The sequence below is a fragment of the Diaporthe batatas genome (assembly GCF_019321695.1).
Source record: "Diaporthe batatas strain CRI 302-4 chromosome Unknown Contig00028, whole genome shotgun sequence".
Taxonomy (NCBI): Eukaryota; Fungi; Ascomycota; class Sordariomycetes; order Diaporthales; family Diaporthaceae; genus Diaporthe; species Diaporthe batatas.
This window is the reverse complement of record NW_025408575.1, coordinates 170988-186503: the sequence shown is the minus strand read 5'-3', so window position 1 is coordinate 186503 and position 15516 is coordinate 170988. Positions and strand designations below refer to the sequence as shown.

The 15516-nt window shown below is 45.1% G+C and overlaps 5 protein-coding genes across 5 annotated transcripts; 3 read left to right on the top strand and 2 right to left on the bottom strand.

Moving 5' to 3' along the window:
* Nucleotides 1–342: 342 nt before the first annotated feature.
* Nucleotides 343–2046, bottom strand: KVR01_013531 (uncharacterized protein; the record flags this gene model as incomplete). The annotated part of the gene is made up of 2 exons (XM_044787807.1): nt 343–1502; nt 1554–2046. 2 exons carry the CDS (start codon nt 2044–2046, stop codon nt 343–345), a joined length of 1653 nt encoding a protein of 550 aa, XP_044637459.1.
* A 3136-nt stretch (nt 2047–5182) lies between these two features.
* On the top strand, nt 5183–6596 carry KVR01_013559 (uncharacterized protein; the record flags this gene model as incomplete). Its single annotated transcript, XM_044789119.1, has 4 exons — nt 5183–5481; nt 5547–5614; nt 5695–6083; nt 6152–6596. The coding sequence occupies exons 1-4, from the start codon at nt 5241–5243 to the stop codon at nt 6594–6596; spliced, it is 1143 nt and encodes a 380-aa protein (XP_044637487.1). The 5' UTR covers nt 5183–5240.
* A 1039-nt stretch (nt 6597–7635) lies between these two features.
* On the top strand, nt 7636–8608 carry KVR01_013552 (uncharacterized protein). Its single transcript, XM_044786729.1, has 2 exons — nt 7636–8017; nt 8155–8608. Exons 1-2 carry the CDS (start codon nt 7851–7853, stop codon nt 8309–8311), a joined length of 324 nt encoding a protein of 107 aa, XP_044637480.1. The 5' UTR covers nt 7636–7850; the 3' UTR covers nt 8312–8608.
* A 1825-nt stretch (nt 8609–10433) lies between these two features.
* On the top strand, nt 10434–11103 carry KVR01_013568 (uncharacterized protein; the record flags this gene model as incomplete). The annotated part of the gene is made up of 2 exons (XM_044782010.1): nt 10434–10970; nt 11008–11103. 2 exons carry the CDS (start codon nt 10434–10436, stop codon nt 11101–11103), a joined length of 633 nt encoding a protein of 210 aa, XP_044637496.1.
* A 1433-nt stretch (nt 11104–12536) lies between these two features.
* Nucleotides 12537–15295, bottom strand: KVR01_013537 (uncharacterized protein; the record flags this gene model as incomplete). The annotated part of the gene is made up of 3 exons (XM_044788707.1): nt 12537–12713; nt 12751–13010; nt 15226–15295. 3 exons carry the CDS (start codon nt 15293–15295, stop codon nt 12537–12539), a joined length of 507 nt encoding a protein of 168 aa, XP_044637465.1.
* Nucleotides 15296–15516: the final 221 nt, after the last annotated feature.

Sequence of the window (15516 nt, the reverse complement as noted above, 5' to 3'; positions counted from 1 at the left end):
GAAGAAGTCGCTGTCAGCCAGGTGGTGTCATGGCTGTTGAGCCAGAGTATGAACTAGACGCTCAGGACGTCTTCCATTCCGAACTTGACACCTCTCAATCTCTAGTACCCTCTTTCCTACGGGTGTGCTCCTGACCCACCAATTTCGACAGCTCCGGTTGAGCACTTCTTTTACCAAGTGGCTGGGCACACATCCAATACCTCGAACCGACCGCTTATCAGCCTCTGCAACATCTCGGGGTCAAGTGGCCCTTGACATAAAAGTGGAAATGAGCATGAGTTATTCGTTTAGAACCCTCATTTCAAATGATTCTATGCGCGTCTGCAGCTTTTGCAGTTCTGGTCAGTCTCTCTCCAACACGATCTTCAGCGCCTTCGGCTCAAGGCCCAATGCTTTCCCATCGTCGCCCAAATGGAAAATGAACTCATCAAGAGCAAAAACTCCATAGACAGGTCGATCTATAACGCCCCAGGAAGGGCAAGCATCGAATGGTGATCCTGTGTCCGGGAGGGAAAAAGAAGATGACCTCCACGAAATCTGTTTGCTATCCTCGCTGACGATGTTCGTTGGGAACATCTGGAACCAATCTGCAGCTAGCAGTGGTCTTAGATCAGTGCCGTTACTGATATACTTCTCGATGCCAAGTCCGGGAATTCCAGGCGTTGTAGACAGTGTGACAGTGGAGTTGAGCCCGTTACTTGCTGTGTATGTTCCAGCGAACGCAGCGTCCGCCTCCGCCCTCGCTGCCTCGTCTAAAGCCGGCAGCAATGCATCAGTAATCACACCAAGAATAACATTTCCGACAGTGGACCCATCTTCACCTGCCATCATGACAGTAATTCCCACGTTAAAATCTGGTATCAGATTTAGACTCGACCCGTACCCAGGAAGATTTCCGCCCTTGGTGTAGAGGTCGATCACACGATTATTCTCCGCGTTTGTCACCGCGCGATAGATCTCCCAAGGTCGTCCGATAGCGCCGATCAGCGAAGAGGTGAATGAAGTCGGCTTCATCCATGCTCGCGTCGTAGACCCTGGCAGAAGTGAAGACGAGAGAATGGCGCGACCAATTGCAGAAAGGTCGTTAGGAGTGCTGTACAAACCGCCCATGGCTGCGCCAGGAGTTTTCATAATGTCGAGATCCCAGCCTGAGGTAGTCGCATTACCAGGGATGACTGCATTGGTTGAATTCGGTGCTGAAATTGTGGTACTGCCGAGCCCCAAGGGCCCAGTGAGCAGGTTCCGAAGAGCCTCGTCAAATGTAGACCCAGTCAACTCTTCTAGCACCAGCCCAAGCGCAGCGAAGGCAGCATTGGTGTATCCTGGAGTGGTGTTCGGTAGGTACACTGGTCGCCTCTCAATCAGCTCCTGGATGAATGCGTCTCGAGTACATCCGCCGGAACCGTAGCTGCATCTAGATGTTTCATTGGCGGACAATGGCGGGAAAACGCCCGGCAGCAGCTGGCTCAAATCGCCCCCGGGTATAGAGGTGGTGTCAAACACTACGGGGATTAGCATCGCGGCGTTCAACCTGACGGGCTTGAGGCACTTACACTCGGCGGTTATACCTGCAATATATCCGGCTAGTGATCCAATGGTAATATCATCCCAATGCGATGCACCTTCAAACTCCGGTAGGAACTTGGTCAGTTTCTCACTGAATATCGAGTCTCCTGCCTCAATCAGAAGCAGATAGACGGTGATCAGCTTGGACGTGCTACCAATTCGGTACACAGAGTCACCGTCAATTGGCCTATCGCCGAGCACGGCGGGTCCACGTCGATGATAGTCTAGGAGTGGCTCTCCAGTTGTAGTGGAGAAGATCTGAATAGAATAGGTATCATACGGGTTGACTGGTCCATGCGTAGTGTTTCCGCTTTCGAAGGCTTCGTGGATGGTGGATTCGAGGAGTTCCAGTGTCTCTTGAAAGGCTGCAGATGAATGAAGCTCGCGAGGGGGAGGAAACACGGGGCCCAGGATTGGGCAAATACTTGCAGTGGCTACGGCGGCCCAGGTTGGGTAGGCTGCCAGCGATTTGAAATGCATCGTGTACGGTATGTAATAGATGACGTGCTGGTACTCGCAAAACGCAGTTAAAGGTGTGTATGATATTTGTAGATTGTTCCCCTCTTCATATTCCCAGCCATTGTCGCCCTGACATCAGCTGATCACTTGATACCGAGTTAACCGAAGGATTTTCGGAAGACATGTTTACTGAAGAGGGCAGGTGTGTAGTACTAATCGGGCTGCTGTAAAGCCACCCGTGCAGATACGACGTAAGCTGCCAAGATTGAGCCAAGCGGCAGGATCACAACTAGCAGATAAACCTCACCGTTCTTGTCAACCATGCGTAGTTATACCGTTGTGTGAGACGCGAGGAAGAATTTCGTGCTGACTTGCTTTTCCGGATAGCACGGAGCAGGCTTAAGTTCGCGAATGATCTTGGGCAAGATCAATGAGGCGAAAGGGACCGTCTGGATGCGCAGCTGCTAGTAGCAATATGCTACTTGCCACAGCCTGAGAAGTCGAGCAGTGACTCGTTGTCGTGGGAATGAAGAAGAGCTGAACAACATTTATCCGCTTGAAATATTATGTACCTAGGTAGACTCTTTCCATAATGTACACTCCCAGGGGCTTCCAAGATTTCTGCCATGAAGTAAAAAGGCTCGACCAACTGAAGCCTACATCCTGGTAACTGTCAAACTACCTAGGTACCCTAGGGTAGATCTCATTTACTTCTCTACATTTCTCCGACTACAACTCAGGCGACAGTTTTCCCGCTACCGACCTACCTAGGTACTTGAGTACCTAGGTACCCAGGTACCCTAGTACTTGCGCCTTTCAATATTGAACCAACTCTACGCTCTGTACTCCTATTCTACCTACACTATACCAGTGGATACCATGCTACACTGGCAGTTTATGCTAGGACGGCCCTTACGGTACGGCTCTTATGCTACCCTGGGTACTGATCGTTCGTGTTGATCCATTTGTGTACATAACAGCTTCCCTGGAAGTAGAAGGAAACTGGTGTAGTCGTCAAAGAGACGGTTCCGGGGCAGCCGGTCACAGACAGGACATCGTTTCCCATGGGTTCCTTTACAAGTTGTTGTGGATCTACCCCCCTTCAGAGTGGCCAGCCACTATTGTTCGCCTTTCCAATTCACAATATCACAATTTCTTTGCCAGAGGAGCGTTTACCACTGTATGAAGGCGCCACGTACATTTTACATGTATGGGGATAAAAAACGAAACCACTCTTTGCCAGAATGCTCACATAAATCACAGCAGGCCTCGAGAATAAGCTAAGCCCAAATTTTGATCTGCCCAAGCCCGGAAACCAATTCATTTCACACGGCTGATTCCACAGACAGCTCTCCTTTTGAGCCTGTGGCTGTTCAGGATCCGCCTCTACGCTCACTCCATAAAGGGGCAGATCAACCCTGTGATTTTCTCACGAAAAAGGCATGAATCCGTAATTCACTATGCACACTCAGTTGATGGTGTCATTGAAACGTGAACCACGGCGATGCTCAGCCATGTTTGGTATGGAATTGCCCCGAAACCATGGCTCTCTCCTCGAATCATGTGCTGACATTCCCGTCGCATGCCAGTTTTTCAAACTTTCCTCAGCCAGCACCTTGATCAAAATGAATCAATGCACATCCCCTTTTCTATATTAATATCAACCTAGTGCACCAACGCACGAGAATCGATGCCCTTTCATTTCATAGCCAAAAAATCACCGAGGCGAACACACAGACATATGACATGTGAGACTGAAGAATGCGAAACGGAGACGAGGCTCACCAGCATTGCTCAGAAAATTACGAGCACCTCCGGTCTTGCGGTGCTTTCAGGGTAGTCTTATCGCTCGCTTCTTCTTACCGCCCTAAAGTTCCCAGAGTGGGAGCGGAGCTCATCGCATACCTAATTGGGCAAACTAGCAAGCTGTAGGAATAGTGGATATACGCCCCCTAAACGGACTTGACGCGGGAATATACTCCGTACTTGCGGCCTGTCAATAGCCATCTGTCCTGACATCCGACGGGTTTACACCCGGGACCGAAGGGCTGTACACCTAGGTAGGCAAGTCCGCGGAAGGAATGACCAATTTCGCTATCCATGTACATGAATCGGACTGAGAAAAAAACTATTATTGCAGCTCGGCTTCTTCCGCGCAGGAGCCAAGACATACATACAGAATATTATTGAATGACAGCTCAGCCTACTGTAAAGAAGTCAGAGATAAGCTTTCTGAGAAACGGTAGATGGGCAGAGCCTCTCTCGTCGACACATCACATGTGCGACATCGAAATTTTGACAGCTTGCATCTCCACAAAATATCCTTTGCGCCGCGCTCTGGCTTTGCCCCTGAAATGGTGTCTTCCTGCGTGACTGTCCACTTCTACCACGGTATCTACAGCCAAATCCTTGTTGACGATCCAGTTCGACCGAAGTAAACCCACTGGGACCGCACATAGTCCGTGCGACCTGTGTAATCCACCCCCTTCGTGACGCGTTGTGTTTGACGGGTAGAACGGCGGCGCCCTTATTTCTTCAGGGCTGCCTAATGCTCCCCGGTAAGACCCACATCTACCTTGCGCAATCTGTTGCCGGTTCTCGATTGCGGAAAGCAGCGCGTGCCCCGTCAGGGGGCAACCTAACCGACATTCTCGCCGGGCAGACGTGCCATCACGAAGGCTTCCAAGACATCTGGATTCATTGCTGGCCACTTTTCTCAACAAAAGTCTGATTCACAACTAACAGCCTCTCGAGACTCCATGATCTTCCAGCGTATAGTGCGCCTTCCGATCTCCGCGCGTGATAGATCGCCCAAAAGCGAACCAAGCTACTGGAAAGTCGTCGCTGCCATGACTCGCCCGGGCTGTACCGCGGCAGAGAGCCGATCTTTCAAGCCCGCCCGGCCCGCCCGTTCTCGCAGTTCTGGTTGGCGAGCCTCAAATTCGGGTTCCGCAGCAATGCACAGCCGTTTCTGGGCGCTCTGCCGGGGTTCGCAGCAGGAAGGGAGCAAAGCAGACTGGAGGGAGCGAGTCCACCCGGGCGATCAGTGATCGTGAAAATCTCATTAAAAGGGATTCCCCGACCGCCCCCCGTGGGCGCCCCGGGCTCGCACCTCTTAACGTTTTGGGGGTTGCTTGTCTTTTTATGCTTCTTTTTTTCGGGTTTCTCCATCCAATCGCCATCCTGCGTTGGGATCGTCCGATGTCAATTGTGCCATGACAATCGATGCCGCCGTCATCGAACAATTCGGCCCGCCGCCGCCCGGCATCGACCTCTCAGAGGTGCAGATGCCGGGAACGGATCTTGGGGTCATTGTCTTGGTTGCGGTCGCGACTCTCTCCGTGCTGCTCCGGCTTGGCTCACGACTCGTTCAGGAAGCAGGGCTGAGGGCCGACGATTACTTGATCATCGCCGCCCTGGTATTTTCGATTGGAACATGTGTTCTGACCATTGAGAGTTCGTATTTTCCTCTTTGGATGAGCTGATCAACAATGGCATTACTAACGAAGATACCCACGAAGTGGGCACTAAAGGTGCTGGAAGACATATCTGGGCACTGACGGTGAAAGATGTGGTAGACACATCAGTGGTTAGTTAGAACCTTGGGATGATACGCTGCCCAATGGGGTTCCATCCCGACAACGGATAACTGACAAGTCAGATGTGTAGTATCTGTTCGCAATCGGCGTTGTTTACACTATGGCCGCCATGACCATCAAGTTGTCCATCATACTGCTCTACATACGGGTCTTTTCGACGGCGCATACTATCTTCCGCCATTGTATCCACGGCGCCCTCCTCATGACCATGGCTTTAGGTGCAACCTTCACGGTTGTCATCACATCATCCTGCCGGCCACTACAGTACTTTTGGACGAGATACGATGGAGTTTCCGAGGGAACCTGTATTGATTTGGGTAGCTTCTTTGCGGCCTTCTCGGTTATGAACGTCTCCCTTGACGTATTCTTGCTGGTGTTACCTATCCCGATGGTGCTGAAGCTACAAATGTCGGCGCGGAAGAAAACGATCGTCTGTGCACTCATGTTGCTTGGGATCTTGTACGTCTTGCCGTCCTCACGTGCCACTGACCACGCAGTCTAACTAGAACTGACAATGATTGGCACAGTGCCTGTGCTGCCGGCATGGTCCGCATCTACTACGTGGTGTTGTTTGCTTTTGCGCACGACCACACGTGGGCCATGGGCCCAGTCGGACTCTGGCTGTCGGTGGAACCCGCCATCGGAGTTGTATCGACCTGCATGGCCAATGTCATGCCACTGTACTATTGGCTGATGGAGAAGGCGAGTCCGGGCGACCGCGCGGGGAGGACGAACAGGCCGCGATCGAGCGACTACCGGGGCCTTGAAAGGTCGCGCCTGCACACGATGATCGAGGGGAAGCTGGTGCTGAGGCCGAGGGAGGACGACGAGATTCGCTTGACCACGCTGGCGACGGCCGGAAGGCATGAGTCTGAGGAGGGAGGCTGTCCGAACCACGAGAGGGGCATCGTGGTCACTTCGGATGTCACTGTCACGGTCAGTGAAGGCCCTGACAAGCGATCGTCTCCATAACCCTGGATCTGCCCGATGGCGAACCTTGACCTGGATCGGTCAACGTTTTATCCGAAGAGTCTCTCCGAGTCAGTAGTGCCCAAACTGCCAGCCTGGCTGATGGTGTGTGGTCTTGTTAGCTTGTGTTAGCACCGACGATGAATCATCACATCCTACCTATCATTGCGCTCTCCTTCTCGATTTACACCGCCCATTGGCTGCAATCTCGCAGCCGCAGGCTGATACACTCCAAGGCATGACCTTATGAGCATCGTCCCACCATGGGCAGGTCCCCTGGCGAGCTGCCCGCATCTTGTTGCACGACCTCTGCCACTCATAGTCGCCATTGCACAACGCCGTACTACCCAGATAGCCGCTTTGTGTGGCCGCGTGAGCCAATGAGCGAAGGCAGCCTCGTGGAGACCGTTGTTCGTTATCGTCTTGTCGTGGTGAGATACGCGTGTGTCGTGCAGCGGCTATGCTGCCGTCCGGTACACGACCCACTGGTGCAGCTTCATGGTTCGATGGCAAAGGACACAGCAGCCCATCTAGGGGGCGTCCTTATTGGAATTTATTTGGCTGGCTCCGGTGTTCCGGACTGTCTCTGACCAGGCCCCGGCAGTGGAATTGCCAAGCGGAACGGGACGGGCCAGGCGGCATGTAACTGAATCGGGAGATGCACCCATAAAGCATGCGACTGGTCGTATGAGTCTGGACCGGCCATCGATGGCAGTCTCGACGCGGCGACGTAGCGACAGCCGGGGGTTTCTTCGCGGGTTATTGCATCGGACGCCTCTGCACAACCCTGAAATCCAGAACCTCAGGGCCATGTCATCATATGTTGCATGTGAAACAAGCATTTCGGTTGACGTATGATCCTTGGCGCACTGATCAGGCAAACTGTCGAGAACCACATGGATCGGCCCATACCTGATTCGACTTGGTGTTACAATGCATCTACGCCAGCAGCACCCCAGATGGCCCTTCAGCATCGCGCAAAGTCAATCGACACTATGGACGAGGAGGTCATCGATGGGGCCATCAACGCTCGAGCAATGACCGGGAGTTGACACAGCTTCAGGTATATCAACCATCGTGACTCCCAACCCAAGAGCTTAATTTTCTTACTCGCCATCCTCAACTCACTCTAGCCTCTCTACCACCGCCTCTCAACTCAACAACATCCTTGGCTGCGCCAACGAACAATTTAACGATTTTACGACAACACCCCTTCTGCAAAATACCATAAACACAACCCCCCGCACGAATATCAACATGTCTGCCTTCCGAGCCGGTCTCTCCCTCTGCAGCCGCCGTGTTACAGCATCCTCTGGCAGGATCGTCAGTCGGCCAGCAAACGGCGCTACTTCTGCGAAGAGATGCTACTCAGACCTGCCATTCTACGCATACACCTCCGCAGTTGGCCTCGGAGGAGTTCCACTGTACGTACCAAGAACACTCCTGACTCCCACACTGTCCTATTGGGACACATCCCTGCCGCTGCTGTCGTAATGAATTTACAACCACCGCGTGAATCCCAGTGAACTTGTCAGATTACTAATGCTCTTCCGACATGCAGAGCCTTCGGCGGTGCCGCTAGTGTCATGGGAGCAGGATTGTACGCCCTTGGAAAGGACCCCCGAGATATCAAGCATAACGATCATCAGGCACAGATGGCTCTGAACCCAAAGCGGTCATACCGGGACTCTAAGTCTACCCGTTGGACCACCATATAGTTTGAATGCAAGCACATATTGGTCCAAAGATTAGACTTTCCATGACAGCCGTGCAACTGTGATGTACTAGTGCGGCTTATTGCGCAACAAGCCCTGTGGCCCCGCAATGGTCGTAAGACTTTTGCTGGCTGTTGTCTGATGCGATGATAGTATGCTCCAGCGGAATGTACGGAAGTAAGTTGATAAAACTAGTTCTCGGCAACATGGGTGGTCTCATCTTGAGGCTTGTCGGCCTCATTGGCCTTGGCCATCTTTTACAGTTAGTACATTGGATCAATGCTAGCTTGTCACAAATTGTTCACTTACCATCTCCTCGAAGAGTTTCTGTAGACTCTAGTCAACATCATACGACTATTTCAAGACCATTGCTTTGTGTAGATACTTACGGCGGCCAAATCTCCGGCAGTGCCCTCGGCAGCCTCCTTCTTTTCGGCTTCCTAGAATTCAGTTAGGCTCGATTTATATGTCTACTGGGCAGTGGATGACAAGGCTTACCTGTGAGAGCTCTTTCTCGGCCTAAGAACAAGAGTGAAAGATTAGTAAAAGTCAGCAACAGAGAAGATGGCAATTAAGAATAACAAGTTGACTTACCACGGCGCGCTTGATGATGTCCTAGGTACATCGGAACTCAGATCAGTAGTGTCAAATTCACTGTAATACCCATGCCGATCTGGGCTCTGCCCGTCTCCCTGAGAGTATTGCTCATCTTGAAATGGGGTATAGAGTTTGATTACGTGTATAGAGTACGTAAAAGAATTGTGGCAATTGTGGATAGTGCAGTGCAAGCTGTGTTGAGTGCGTCTTGCTGTGTACTGGCTGGTTGATGACTGAACGTTGGAGGAAAAGTAGAAGGGCAGACTGTTGACTCCCGAGTTCGTGAGGGGAACTTTTGCACTGAGCTAGCCGAGCCATCACATACACAACTGGCAAGTGCGGAGTGCTGAGCCGTCAGCGGAAGCTACGGCCCCGGACACACAGGCGGAGTCAACTTTAAGAGGAGCACCTGAGCTCATTTCAAGCGTCTACGGAAAGGTCAGCTGCCCAGGTGGTATCATCCACCTTCCAGAGGCTCTCTGGGCCCCTATCGAGCTACCACAAGTAGACTTCAACATTATGGCGCTGCCCCCACCGCATTTGCTCCTTGCCCATGCCTTCCCTTCCACCCCGCCATCCTAACACATGCATAACTAACTCCAATTACACAAATGTGGTTTCGCTTCTATTCCGTATACGTCCGAGGACATATATGGCGCCTTCATACGGTGCTAGATATTTATACCTACAAGAATAGAGGGTACACTTATACTAGGTAACTTGGAGATTAAAATACTTAAGTTAGTATTAAACTAGTTATCTTAAAAAAGGTTGTCCTAGAGGAGGTTATTATATAAGAGGTTATCCTAGGAGGATATCCTATAGGAGGTTGTCCTATAGGAGGTTGTCCTATAGGAGGTTGTCCTATAGGAGGTTGTCCTATAGGAGGTTGTCCTATAGGAGGTTGTCCTATAGGAGGCTATCCTATAAGAGGTTGTTCTATAGGAGGTTATTCTCTAGGAGGTTGTCTAATAGGAGATTGTCCTATAGGAGTTTATTCCTTGGAACTGAGTGTACCCTCCATTTTTGCGGGTGCGAATATCTAGTCTTATTAGTAAAGCTGAAGAGGTCGTGGTTAGAACGCTTGCAGTGAGACGGGCCAAGAGACGAGGTAGGTCCATGAACCTCGTGGTAGGGAGGGAGATTGTATTGTTGTGAGACTACTTTGTGACGATTATAGCTCCACGGCCACGTTGCTTTGGTACAGCCTAGCAGACGGTGATTTGCTGGTCTGCTCTTGGTATTGGGATGAGGAAAAGATTTGCATTCCTTGGGATATCTTTTGGGTCGACGGTTGGTAGGTCCTTGAGGTTGGCGGCGTGCTCGCCAGTTTCATGCCCGATCCTGTACTACATCTGGCGGCTGTTGGTGGCGATGTTTGCCCACCTGGGCAGGCATTCAGCTGCTGTGCCGCTCCATGACATTGTGTGCTGCCTTATAATAAAAGCAACATTCAAGCCCCTCATTTCTCCATCCCCGCATCACCAGACGAACGCAACAGTCACAAGCCCCCATAAATCACGGCATGATGCACGAAGACACCCCGAAAAACAGACTTCCCGCATTTTTGGACCGGCAGATTGGAAACTACGAGATGCTGCTGCTGCAGCTAGTCACTCCGCTACTGCGACAAGAGCTTCACCGTGCTATCAGAATGCAGCGCAGAGCGCTCAATGATATCAAACTGCAGAAAGATCCCCAGTACCTCCAGGAGCTCGACACTGTACACCAGCGTATCCAACAACATTGGACAAATGTCTTTGGCGATCTAGCATCACACGCGTCTCTCATCGAAAACATCGGAAAGTTTCAGGGCTTTGTGGCCGGGAAACTCCTCGAAGACTACACAGGAAAGCCCCACACCGCCAAGGTTTTTGACGTTGATCAGGATTTCCTGGTGGATTGGCACGACGCTGCTGCGGAAGCCAGAGGCGGTTCTCAAGACGTGGGAGTTCACGAGGGCGATAGTTCCGAGAACAGCGCCGCTAGCCAAGTCCGAGTCGGTGATGAATGTTTTGACAGCCGCCAGAACGAGCTCCTGCTGGAAGCATATAACCTCAACGTTGTGTATCCGTTACAAGAACTGATGTTCGTTCAAGAAGCGGTTGAAAACAGACTTCGCATGGTTGAAGAGCGAGGGTATCGTCAAGGCGGTAATGTACAGCACATCATTGACCAACGTGACTGGCCGAAGCTAGCGAAAACTCTTCTTCACGATCAAAGTCTTGCTCTTGAGCTTGCCGAGCAGACCACGATCGTACCGGGAATATTCAGTTTCGAGAAGAATGTGGCAGTTTTGCGCGGTATCGACCAGACAAAATCAAAGTACTTCTCGTCTCTATGTAGTCCCGTCAATTACACACTCAGCAAGCACGCTCTGGAGTTGTCGGCCGAGAAAGTTTCACTCGACACAGAAAAGCCGACTGCAAGAGTATTACCAACTCAAACGGATCTCGCTAGGTCTTCATGGAAAAGTAGGGCTAGAAGCATCTACAACACATTCGCTGAAGGACTTCATGGTGGAAGAGCTATACCAACACTCAGGTCGCTGGCGCACCCTGCTCATAATAAGGAGAGCTTGGATGAGAAAGATCCCCTCATGGGTTTAGAGAAATCATAGTCAACATGAACTTGCTATAGTGTGAGTTTCTCGTGGGAGCAATGCAAACGTCTTAAAACGCCTGTACCAGCTGGTGTTTAGGTTCAAGGTTGCACGGCAGTTAGAGACTTTGCTGATGCTATTTACCAGTTCATCATTCTCACAATGTAAGCATATAGCATAAAAGTTGAGTCTATTTAAATTGATAGGTAGGGAAACAAGATCTTTAGTACCGTACTAGTAAATAGGGGGGATCCACAAGCGTTACAACTCTTTATAAGCGTTACACTAACTATAAGAGTTATACCTACTATAAGAGTTAACCCTTTCTATAAGAGTTAGAGAATTAAAATATAAAAGTTATATAAGAATATTTTAATAATTTAAAGGTTACTTTACTTACTTAAATATAAAGGATAGTTAAAAAGAATTTTTTTAAAGTAATTTTAAGGTTTTTTATTTTTTAACCTACTTTAAAGTATTATTTTATCTTTATCTTTATCTTTATTTTTATCTTTTTCTTTCTTTTTATAACTACCTCTTTATAACTACCTTTTTATAACTACCTCTTTATAATTACCTCTTTATAATTACCTCTTTATAACTATCTCTTCCTTTAAGTATATACTTATTTCTCTCCTTAAAAGTTTATTATATAACTTTTATACTTTAATCCTTTAAGTTATATAAAAGGGTAACCCTTATAGTTACTATAAGTCTTATACTAAGGATATATCTTAAAAACGAGGTAAGCCTTATGGGTCCCTATAACTCTTGCGGGCTGCCTGTAGGCACCGGTATGGTAGTATCTGGGTATCGAAGGTCGGGCCAAACAAATGCTGGGCAAGACAGGGTGCCGGAGCTCAGGACAATACATCTTGGACAGGAATCGTGCAATATACCCGAGATGATTGGTATAAAAGGCAGCAAGGACTAGAATGTTTCTAGATTCTCCCAGATACATCTTGTAAACCGTCCTGGGAGGAAAAGAATTCTCCTTACAATTCAACTGGTGCAAACCCGACATGCACCTTAACGAAACGGGCCTCTTTGAACGTTCGAGTGCCGCGCCATCGTCCTTCCTGCTTCGACTGCGGACTTGATTTGCTCGAGGGAATGGATGATCGAATCCTGTTGTGTGATATGTTGTTGCATGGATTCCATTCGCCCCAAAGAGGATGCAACGATGCTTCTCAACATGATACCCGGCTCCAATATCTAGTTCATCCAATCCCTCCAGTCCAGCCAAATCTTCCAGGTGATTGCCCATTTTTTCACCAAATAGGCGATGGAATTTGAGGTCGCCGGTCTTGCGAGTGGTGCAAGCTTCCGTGAGGAGGTGGATGAAGTCGGGCGGAGACCAGTTTCTGTTGACTTCGATTCTCAGTTTGGAGCAGGACAGCGTGCACAGAGGCTGGATGTCGTAGTAGTCCCCGATCGCATTGGCTCTCAAATGCCAGCCTAAAATATCCTTTTTCGTGATCGCAGCCGGGGCCCCTTCGTTGTCTAAATCGTCAAGATCGAGTAAAAAGGTCTTAAAAGTCGTACTTCAACCTATAAGTCACAGTTAGACCTTACACTATAGTTATAATTTATAGTATATTATATACTTTAGATATACTATTAAAATTCTTTTTAAATTTAGTTTAATTTAATTTATAAATATAAAAGAAAAGTTTTGTAAAAGATAGTATAATTCTTAATATATAAAAATTTTAATATTTATTAAATTATATTTATATTAAATATTTTAATTTTAATTATATTTATTTTTAATTCTTATAAATAAAAGAAATAAGTATTATTTTATATAATAATAAACTTTAAATATATTATTTATTTTAAATTTATTTTTAAATTTAATATTAAATCTTTAAAATTAAATATAAAAGATTACTTTATATATAATAAAGTTAAAATCTCTTAACTTTTTAAAATATATTAATTATCTTAAATATTAATAACTTTTTTAAAGTAAAAATTTATTTTTATATAGTTATAAACTTAATTATTAATAGTTATTTCTTCTTTTATTTATAATAAAGTTATTAGAATTATAAACTAAAAGTAATATTATATATAATAATAAAGTGTAGTTACCTTATTTAATTATATCTTAGTTTAAAGTATAATAAGTTAAGTAATTATTTTTAAGTAGTTTTATTTAATAAATATTTATTTAAATAAAGTTAAAACCTTTAAAAGAATAATAGCTTTATTTTAATTTATTTTAACTAAACTACTTAAGTTATATAATAAATTTAATACTTTTATATAATAATATTTATTAATATTAAATTAAATAACTTATAATTTATAATAACTTTAACCTTTAATATACTAACTTAAATTAATTAAATATAACTTAATCTATTAATATAAAAGGTATCTTTTAATAATAAATAATATTATAAGTAATTATAAAGTTATTATAAAAGTTTTATATAATAAACTTAATTAAATTAATCTTTAAAAATATATTAAATTTTATTTCTTTTAAAACTTTAACTATTTACTTTTAATTTCATATTAAAATTTAAAAATATAAATAATTTATATAAAATAATATCTTTTAAAAATTATAATAATAATTAAAAGTTAATATAAAGAAATTTAATATTTTATATAAAGTATTTAAATATATTATATTTCTTTAAAATAAATAAACTTTTCTTTTAAACTCTTTTTATTTTAATTATATCTTCTTATATACTTAGTACTTACTTTCTTTATTTAAAACATTTTTAAATATCTATTAAATAAATCTTTTATTATAATAAATAATAAAAATATAATAAACTTAAAATAACATTTATTTATTTAATAATTATATTTACTTACCTAGTTTTTTTTAACTACTTACTTAATATAAAAATTTATATATAGAGTTTATATAAAACTATATATCTAACTAAGATTCTTTAAATTTTTAATATTTTTAATATAAGCTTCTTTTAAACCCCTTTTAATACACCTTCTAATACACCTTTTAGTATACCTTTTAATACACCTTCTAATATACCTTCTAGACCTCCTAGCCTATATACCTTCTTAATTACTAACTAAGTATTTAAGTACTAACTAAGTATTTAGATACTAATTACATGCTAAAAGGCTAGAAGGTTAGAAGGAGGGTTAGAAGGTTAGAAATAATATAGTCTTTATTTTTACTTTCTTACCTTCTAGCCTTCTAGTAGTTAGTTAGTATTTAAACACTTAGTTAGTACTTAAATACTTAGTTAGTACTTTAAAGGTATGTTAGAAAGGGTGTTAAAAGGGGTACTAGAAGGGGTGTTAAAAGGAGTGCTAAAAGGGGTTTATATTAAAAGTATTAAAAATTAGAGAAGGAAATTATATTATAAAGTCTTTTAATACTAACTTAAAAGGTACTTTTAAATATAAGGGAGTTATTTAGAAAAATTAATATTAAGTAAATAGTTAGTAGGAATTAAATAAGTAGATATAATTATTAAGTAAGTGAATATTAGTTTATTATTATTAACTTAACTATTAATTTAATAATTAAAGATTTAATATATATTTAAAGTTATAATATAACCCTTATACTAATTATATTACTAGATAGCTCTAGTGTAGCTCTTTAGACCTTTAATTCCTAGTTTTATATGTATATAAACTTTTGTTTCCCACTATATATTAATAAGCGGAATTGCTTTTACTAGCTATGCTTCCGTATCAACTATAATTAGTCTGTTCCGACCGATAAGAGTATAAACAGTGCTCAGCTGGACCTCTTCGAGCTCAATAGCCCTATGAACGAGACTGACCATCCAAATATCGCCGGGTATTAAGGGCGTTGGATCGCCAGCGATCTTGTACAAGGGAGCGGGATCGCCTATACGGAATTTGGGATCCAGCCTTTCGACTGTTCCGTTATGAAACTCGGGGGCCTCCTAGTAGGCTATGAGGTTGCTCCAAAATGGTGGGAAGCTGCTGCGCGGGTGAATGTCTCCTGGTCTGGTAAGCGAATCCTAGTTTTCTTTTGCCCATT

Coding starts and splice junctions, on each gene's coding strand:
- KVR01_013552 (XM_044786729.1), top strand. CDS start 7,851: ATGTCTGCCTTCCGAGCCGGTCTCTCCCTCTGCAGCCGCCGTGTTACA. Junction 8,018..8,154: donor GGCCTCGGAGGAGTTCCACT/GTACGTACCAAG, acceptor TCCGACATGCAG/AGCCTTCGGCGGTGCCGCTA.